The sequence below is a fragment of the Octodon degus genome, unplaced genomic scaffold (assembly GCF_000260255.1).
Source record: "Octodon degus isolate 3935 unplaced genomic scaffold, OctDeg1.0 scaffold00039, whole genome shotgun sequence".
Classification (NCBI taxonomy): domain Eukaryota; kingdom Metazoa; phylum Chordata; class Mammalia; order Rodentia; family Octodontidae; genus Octodon; species Octodon degus.
The window spans coordinates 13,286,934-13,296,328 of NW_004524615.1; the positions used below are offsets into that span (position 1 = coordinate 13,286,934).

Here is a 9,395-nt window from a genome sequence, read left to right on the forward strand (position 1 = left end):
CAAGCGCTTATTCTACTGAGCTATCTCCCCGGGCCCATGCTGGATTCTTGAGTCTAATCTTATAAAAATTTGCTTTCTATTTATTTGAGAATTGAAATTACAATAAAGCTAGTTATTCAAAAGTTACATTTCTTGTTACATAGGTCTTGCTTTATCTTCGTCTTAACCATCCAGCAGAAAGGTAAAAAAATGAGGTATAAGGGGTGAAGCCATATTGGTATATGCTGGGTTGTAAAGGGCTCAGGTCATCAACTTCTGAAATTGTCAGTCCTGCTGATGACCCACTACTATTATGGACTACTGGACTATATTGGAATATTTTGCTGAATTCACGCACCTACAATATTTAAATGACAATGGAATACCCTTCCCTGACAAAACTAAAAAAAAGGGGGATACAAATGAATGACCATTTTGTATCTGTATACAAAATAGTATAGATATACAGCTACTTTCTCTTATTTCAATGAGAAGAAATATTTGTACTAATTGTGTTTGAACAGGATATCATGTCAGCATCTTATACTATGAATAACCACTAAGAAAATAACAATATGCAATGTATTAATTATTGAAACTCTCCTGTCAATCAGTTTTGAAACTGCCTCAGGGCTGGGGAGATAGCTCAGTGGAATAAGCGCTTGCCTGGCAAGTGCAGGAGCCTGAGTTCAATCCCCAGTTGCCCCCCCCCCCCAAAAGAAACTGTCTCATTGCTATTTGTTTCTCAATAAAATTATTTAAAAAGAACAAAAATTATAGATAGTTGTTCAAATTTTCATAATAGAGTCTGATATTTATTGCATAAAATCTTGCATTCTTTCATGTCAGAAATATTTGCATCCCAGGTCAAGTTTTATAAAATACTACCTTTTTAATGTGATACTGGTGTGGCAGCTCTGAAACAGTCCAAAATAGTAGTGGCTTAAATAAAACAGAAGATTCACTTCTATTTGATGAAGAATTATGAGCTGGTAGGCGGTGTGGTGAGAAGGAGCAGCCTGTTCTCCAGGGTTATTCAGGGACTCTGCCTCCTATCCAGTTATCCAGCCAGGCGTGTTACCTCTCAGCATAGTGCAGAAGCTGGCTTGCCACCAGAACACAGTGCAGTGTGGCATTGAACTCAAGCAGCTCCTCTTAGGGACATGTTGAAGACAAGGATTTCTCACCTCTTTTAAGATCATCTACAAAAGCCAAAAAAAAAAAGGGAGCCGGGGAGATGGCTCAGTGGAATAAGTGCTTCCCTAGCAAGCACAAGGGCCTGAGTTCAATCCCCGGTTCCGCCAAAAAAAAAAAAAAAAATCATCTACAAGAATTCACTCATGTGGCCAATATTTAACTGCTAGTTAGATTGGAATATCGAGTCTCAAACTAGGCAGCCATGTGCTCTTGAATGACTTGAGGTTTAGTTACTGAAAGGGAGCAGGAAAAGAAAGCTATTAGAAGATCAGCTAGTAATCCTCACTGAATGCTAACCCTCATTTTTCTCATCTGCAGAACGGAGGTGACAGTACCACCCCCCATGACTGTTAGAATTGAATGCATGAATGGATTGATGTAATGGCACATTTAGCTCTGCACCCTTTAGTTTAGGCACTCTATAAATGGTTCTGTGTGTGGAGCTGGAGGAGGAAGTAGTGCAGTCTCATATAGCAGAAAGAGCACATGCTTTAGGCTCATGGCTGAGTTCGGTCTGACAAGTTATGTGACTAGCTTCTTTAGCTTCTAGCTTCTCTGATCCATTATAAAATAAGGACTGAACTCAGGGATCTTAGAAGAATTAAACAGTAAAATGCATAAAAATACATATTGCATCACATGATGTGGAAGACATATAGGCATTGCCTGACATGTAGAAGATGTATAATGATAAATTATAGCTGGTTGCTGAACAGGGTATCTTTTTGGATACACACTTGTAATGGAGGAAAGATCCCTATGTAAAATTAGTTTGAAGTAGGCTGCTGCTGAGTATTTTAAACCGGTCCATGTACAGTCGCCAGTCTGTGTGGTTTTAATTCAAATATATGGAGCGTAAGCATGGGCCAGTGCTGTGAAAGTCTATGCAAGGTTCAAGGGCCAGAGCCACTAGAGATGCTGGCTAAAATACATTTTTCTGCCCCTTCTTGCTGGTTAGCTGCCGAGGTCTTGTATCAGAATCTCTGGGAATAGAGAGCAAAACTCCTCTTTTTTTCCAAACACCTCCAAGGGGGTCTTTATCCTATTAAAGTGGTTCCATAGCACTTATTCAAATTATTTGAACCTTGTATAGTTAGTACTTTGAAAAAAGGGGAGTGATTAGTTTTTCCTAATTTCAGACAAATAAGAATTCTTGGATTTTTAAAAATTGGTTTGGGATGAGGTATTTTAATCCCAAAGGATCCCAACTGTAATAAAATAACCATTTGCTTTGAATTTCTTTTAGCTATTGCGGAACCAGAGATTTCCTGCCTCCTATCATCATGCAGTGGAAACTGTTGTGAATATGTTGATGCCACACATCACTCAGAAGTTTCGGGATAACCCTGAGGCATCTAAGAATGCAAACCATAGCCTTGCTGTCTTCATCAAGGTGGGATCCTCTTTTGTGGCTAAGATAGGTTCTTTAACTAGCTACCTTGCAGAAGGACTGGAGCAGGTGCTCTGATAGTGCAACAGGTGCTAATTAGAACCCTACTTCCTAAAAAGTTTGGGCCTGAAAAGCTGACCTTTGTGGGTTGTCTTGCTCCACAGAGATGTTTCACCTTCATGGACAGGGGCTTCGTCTTTAAGCAAATCAACAACTACATCAGCTGCTTTGCTCCTGGAGATCCAAAGGTAGCGTGCCTCTGGTATCCTGTTCTTATGTCTTGCTGACTCACATCTGTAAATATGCCTGTTCTTCTCTATGCTTGGAATTTTCTTTCAGTTCCAGTGGGACAGCTCATTTCTCTCTTGGAAATACTTTCACTTTCTTGCACTGATGCATGTCAGGTATTAAGGATATAAGCATCTATATGAGAAGTAAATGTTCCCGTTGGATTTCTCTCAAACACTGGAAATAATTCCTCAGCTGTAAAACTAAAAGTATATATGGCACAAGTTTAAGTTTACTCCACAAGAGAACTAACCATGTAGCCTTTGTTTTAGTGAAATTATCTGTTTCTTCTCTTGTTTTTATTTTTAAAACTCTACCTTAGGTTTTTTTCTTTTTTAATTGTATTGCATCTATTTCTATCTGTAACTATAAGCTACTTGAAATCCTTTGTGGAAATAAGAAGAGCACAAATAGGAAATGCCTCAAAAATCAGCTGAGAACATTGTTTACTCAGATGTGTCCTCTGTATTCAGATAAATCCATGTACCCATTGTAAAAACTGTGTAATAGAATATAGGATGCAGTCCCTAGAGGCTTAAGGAACTGTAGTCTCAGCCAATTTTTTATGGGCCTCTATAAAATAGCCAGAGAGGTATTTAATTTATGAGTAAACACTTTTTCCTGCAGACCCTGTTTGAATACAAGTTTGAATTTCTCCGGGTGGTGTGTAATCATGAACATTATATTCCTTTGAACTTACCAATGCCATTTGGAAAGGGCAGGATTCAAAGATACCAAGGTAATCTTCTGTCTTCACATGTATTAATCTTTCCACAAAAAAACCATTCATTTTAATAAGAGAATCCATTCAAATATGATACTAAAATGCCTTGATTTTTTTGATGAATTAACTTTTTTCTTGTGAAATTTCAACTTCAATAAGTATTGATAAAATATTATATGGAAATTTACTTTTTAGCAGACTACAGATCATGCCACTTGTGACTTTTCACTTAAAAAATTCCTTTGTTTAAATAATATAAATCCATTGGATTGCTGTAGTTTATTTTTATTTGTTTCACTTTTCCTTTTTTCTTATGAATTAGCCTTTCTTTCACCATCCGTGGAGTCAAATGACAATCCTGTAGGTAGGTGTGGGATATGATGCTTGCTTTCTTGCATTTTCCTCCTTTAAAAGAAAAAAGAATGCAAGTGATTGCTGAAGTGCTTACATGTGTCTTCATTTAAGATTTCCTGCACATTCACTCATCAGTTCTTAAACTCATGATAAACTGGTGAATTTGTTTCCGCTCCCAGGGAAGCACCTTGCTCCAGAGGTTACTAGGTCCTCTGGGATGTTTCTTGAAGTAGAACAGACAAGCCCCCACTGTACCCCAAAAATGTGTTTTCTCACTTCCGTAGCCCTGACCCACAGTGATAGCAATAGCCCAGCTTACCAGCAATGTGACTCTTTCACATGCTTTTTGTGCCTGCATGTTGAGTCTTTTTAACTGTTCTTTGTCTTCTGTTTGTTTGAAGAGAGCTGACCTCAGAGAGGTTGTTTCCGCTGGGTAAATCAAGTTGAAAAATTTTGTTTGGTCTTTTTGGTTATGTACACCAGGTTTAGTGCCTTGTATATGCTCACATTTCCTTGTATAAAGGAGAGAAAGTGGAAGAATATCACCAAACTATTAATCATGTCTCTGAAATTCAGATCGAAACATGCATTCATTCAGAGACACATAGCTTTCCTCCAGATACACTTACACAGCCTTATAAGGAGCAGATGGGATCGTGGCCCTGCAGTTGGCATTCAACAAATACTTTCTTGACCAGCATGAAATCTTATCATACCTTCCCTCACTTCATAGTCACCTAGATTTGGGTGCTGGAATCTTCTGTCTTTTCCCCCATCAGGTGCTGAGAGTAGCTCTTTCTGTCCAGCTGTTGGGTAGGAAACATAATGCTGATGCCTGTTTTGCCCTCTGTGTTTGCTGAGCCAAGTGGTTTTTCATGTAGAACTGAGTGAAATGGAAATCCCCTTTAGGTGCCCCATGAATTTGCACAATCTCTCAGTGGACTTCAGGGACTTTGGTAGCAAGGAGGGTTGTCTTAGGCAGATGAGGATGGGCATGTATGCATAATTTTCCTTGCCATACTGATAGGATGAATCTTTTTTATCCATAATACACCTGTACGCATGTGTGCTGTCTGCATAGGTCTTCAAGCACATGCATAAGAGATTTATATGAATTCAAGCTGTGAAATACAAATTGTATAAAATGAGCTTAAAATCATAAACAGTGAATGTGATTATTCTGGAAAAATAAATACCCTTTCCCATCTACTGAAGGGTTTCATAGAACTACAATTACTATTTCAGTTAGATTTAGAACTACCAAGTACAGGGTTAAAGTCCAAAGGGAAAGATTTGTAGAATTTCCATTAATAATGCAGTCAGTATACTCGCTCCAATCCTAGCTTCAACTGTCTTGAGGAAGTATATTGCAGCATTAAGAGTAGTGTTATGGGGCCGGGGAGATAGCGCAGTAGAATAAGCACTTGCCTGGCAAGTGCAAGGGCCTGTGTGTAATCCCTGGTTCCTCAAAAAAAAAAAAAAAAAAAAAAAAGAGCAGTGTTAGCTGCCTTGCCTGCTCCGCCCCTAGAGTGCACTGAGATGGCAATTGAGATTGGGTGTGGTGGCCCACGCCTGTAATCCCAGCATTTGGGAGGCTGTAAATGGGAGAATCACTAAGAGTCTGATCTAGTAGTGAGAACCTGAACACCCTACAGACCCTTCCCTAAAATACAGGGGGGGAAAAAGTAGTGTTAGATGCTTTCATTTACTTTCCCTCAGTAGAGTTTGTGTTTGCTTCTGTCTTTTCCTGAAGGGATTTCAGTTTTACCATTTAGCTTACTGCTGATTTACTAGTTTGGTTTGATGCTTTTCAGTTTCAGTTTAGGATTTTTTTTTTTTTTTTTTGGCTCCAGATGCCTTTCAGGGCAGATTTAGCTGGCTTGAGTTGTGGGGATCGAACCACAGCAACCTGAGCCTGACTGCTTTGTGGAAGCAGCCACTTAAAGAACTGAGTTAAGGGGCAGGCCCCCTCAGTTTCAGTTTATATTAATTTTTAATTTGCTTTTAGAGGTACAGAAGTATTTAGAGGTGCAGAGAATATTCTAGACTCAATATATCAGCTCTTTGTTCAGTGATAGCAGAATAAATAGGTTTTATACAAAGTTATTCATTTTATTAATGCATTAGTTTTCATGGGAACTATATAGGCATTGATGACCAGGAAATGGAAAACTGAACTTAAAGAAGTAAATAACATTTTAATTAATAAATATATTTATTTTCCTTTATGTATTTTATGGTACATATTTATTAACTAGTATAGTGACTATTTTCTCTGTCAGTAACAAAAGTCACAATGGAATGTGTGCTGTTTTACATTCTAAAAATTAGTACAAAACTATTAGCTAATAAGGCTTTATGGGAATGCTATATGTTCCAAAAACAAAGTCCAGTATAATTTTCCATATATAAGTTTGATTTTTATGGAAGAATTTGATGTGTTAAGAAGTAGAGCAGCATTCCAGAATTAGTCCTTCCCATTTGAAGCCATGTGTTGACCTACACAGAGTAGGCTAAATATAGAAGATAGGTTAAGTTTTTATGTTCTTCAGAAAGGATAGGGCCCTCTCTAACTAAAGTAGCCTCTACCCTCATTTCAGATCTCCAGCTTGACTACTCATTAACCGATGAGTTCTGTAGAAATCACTTCTTGGTGGGACTGTTACTGAGAGAAGTGGGCACTGCCCTCCAGGAATTTCGGGAGGTCCGGGTGATTGCCATCAGTGTGCTCAAGAACCTGCTGATAAAGCATTCTTTTGATGACAGATATGCTTCCAGGGTGAGTAGTTTGCAGGTGAAAGAAGTGTACGTTGAAAAATGACCCGTATTTTAAGTTACAAAAAAAGTAACCAAACAGAAAAGTCATGGTAATGGCACTAAGACTTTCCTCCACTTTTGGAATAAAATCAAGTATCCATCTGTGTGATCAAAATAAAAAAGATAACTGACCCTAACTTATGTCATCGGTCATATCTCAGAGCTGTGAAACAAACTGGCTGTGTATGTCTTTGTTTCAGAGTCATCAGGCAAGGATAGCCACCCTCTACCTGCCTTTGTTTGGGCTGCTTATTGAAAATGTACAGAGGATCAACGTGAGGGATGTGTCTCCCTTCCCGGCAAACCCAAGCAGTGTACGTAAGAATAGTTATATGGCCATAGCCTGTTGTATTGCCTGCTGTAGAACAGAAATTTATTCTCTCACAGTGGAAAAGCCACAAATACAAGTCAAGGTGTCGTCAGAGCTTCTAGGGAAGAATCCGCCCAAGCTTCTCTCTCTCCTTCTGGTGGTTGCTCTCTACTGTTAGTGTTCTGTAGGACTCCACCTTCTGCTTTTGTTTTCATCTTCTGTTGTCCCCACTGTGGGTATGTGTCTTTGTTCGCTTTCTACTTTTCTTACAAGCAGCCTCTGATTAGGTTAACTTCTATTTTAACTACATCTGGAAAGATGCTATTTCCAAATAAGATTACTCCTAACATTCCAGGTAGACATGAATTTTGGAAGGACTTTACTGAACCCAGTACTCATCCTCCACTATGTGTTATCAGTAACCCCATTAAAATCCATAGTACTCTTGATAAATTACATTTTTCTTTTTTTAAAATTTTATTTAATTGAGAAACAAATAGCAGTGAGACAGTTTCAAAACTGATTAATATGACAGTTTCAATAATTAATACTTTGTACATTGTTATCTTATGGTCATCCATAGTACAAGATACAGACAGGATATCCTGTCCAAACACTATTATTAGAAAACTTTCTTCTCATCGATTTAAGCAAAAGTAGGTATATATCTATCCTGCCTATTCTGTATATAAAGATACAGAATGGTCTGTCCTTTGTATACCATTTTTGTGTTTACTCCTGTCAGAGATGGGTATTCCTTTGGTATCTAAATACTGTAGGTGCGTGAATTCAGTAAAACAATCCAACACAGTCCAGCAGTCCATAATAGTAGTAGTTTATCCACAGACGTTATTGACTTGAGCCTTTTACAGCTCAGCATATTAATATGGCTTTACTTTATACCTCATTTTTTAATAAATTACATTTTTCTTCAGAGAGTCAATATACCTTTACCATCTGGCCTTCTGCTGACCTACAGTATTATAAAGTGTCAAAATTTTCATTTGTGTATTCAGTAAAAACTTATGGAGAGCAAAATAAGCAAAAGAAAGGTGTGATTTTAACCTGTGGTCCTCTGAGCTCATACTAAGCCCAGTCCTGATGGCAGAACACTGCATAGTTTTCGTAATGCCATGTTGTCTTCAGCCTGCAGTTTCTCCTCACTGAGCAAATGTCAGAGATGCCAAAGCATGAGCATGAGGCTACCTCCAAAACTGACCACCATTCTTTATATTCTCTGTGCAGTGTCTCAAGGTGTGGGGTGTTAAGCCACCTGAATGATGACCCAAAATAATCTGAGTGCTTGGTTGGAGATTTATTTTTTACTCAGTCTGATACATGTTGATTTGTGGTTTTATTTTAAAGACACTGGATAACATCTGACAGTTCAACATTATTAAAGCAATAAAAGCATCAAATTCTTTATCACATTTCATTTACAAAAGACTTTTAATTAACCCATGGTGATTTTTATTAAAATTAAAATGGACTGCCCAGGTAGCTCAGTGGATTAAATCACCTACTTCAGCAGATACAGAGGCTGGGGGTTCAATCCCCAGCCTGCCGTGCTGGCCCCACTCCTGGGGCGCACTGAGATATCGAATGAGACTGGGCATGGTGGCACACACTGGTTTTCCCAGCACTTGGGAGGCTGAAAACGGGAGGTTCACTACAAGTCCAATCTCTGTAATGAGACCCTGTAGACTCTGTGCTAAATACATTTAAAAAAATTATAAAAGTTTTACACATTGAAAGTGTACTTTCTGAAGCTCTTTTGGTGGCCATAGGAAGACTAATAATTTGAATAGATATTGTCAGTTCATTTTCCCTTTTGTTCAGAACCTATGATCTGAGTCCATTACTAATCTTACCACTTTATTATATGTACCCAAGAAGTTTCCAGGCATATTTCTGTACCTTTTCCCCCAACAGCAAAGGGTTGTCTCATTTCTTTACACTACTTTTTCACACCCAAATACATTTCCTAAATAATGTTATAATGAGATGGTCCATAGGGTTTTTTTTCCTGTTCCAAAGGGCATAAACTTTCACTATCCTAAAGGCCGTGCATTGATCTCAACCTGTATAGCATCACCTCCTTGTGCATGTTTTCTAACTCTGTATCTAAGCAGAATAAATTTGTCAGCATGCAGTGCAACCTCCCTATCCTGTTTCAATCCTGATAAAAATGAATAGTATAAAGTGTTTCTTCGGCTTTTATCAAAATAAAAGCCCCCTTTTCAATGTAACTTTAAAATTAATATAGTTTCTCCAGCCACAAAGAGTTCATGTCAAGGTTAAGGAATCAGAAACAGTCAATGCTTCTGTTGTTGCTT

The 9,395-nt window shown here is 38.2% G+C and overlaps 1 protein-coding gene across 1 annotated transcript in view; it reads left to right on the forward strand.

Moving 5' to 3' along the window:
• Positions 1-9,395, forward strand: part of Dock9 (dedicator of cytokinesis 9) — a 191,133-nt gene that overhangs the window by 105,328 nt on the left and 76,410 nt on the right. Inside the window, exons 30-34 of the mRNA XM_023715194.1 lie at positions 2,423-2,569; positions 2,731-2,814; positions 3,482-3,593; positions 6,533-6,711; positions 6,950-7,063. Coding sequence (XP_023570962.1) covers positions 2,423-2,569; positions 2,731-2,814; positions 3,482-3,593; positions 6,533-6,711; positions 6,950-7,063 — 636 coding nt within the window. The remainder of the gene's footprint in view (positions 1-2,422; positions 2,570-2,730; positions 2,815-3,481; positions 3,594-6,532; positions 6,712-6,949; positions 7,064-9,395) is intronic.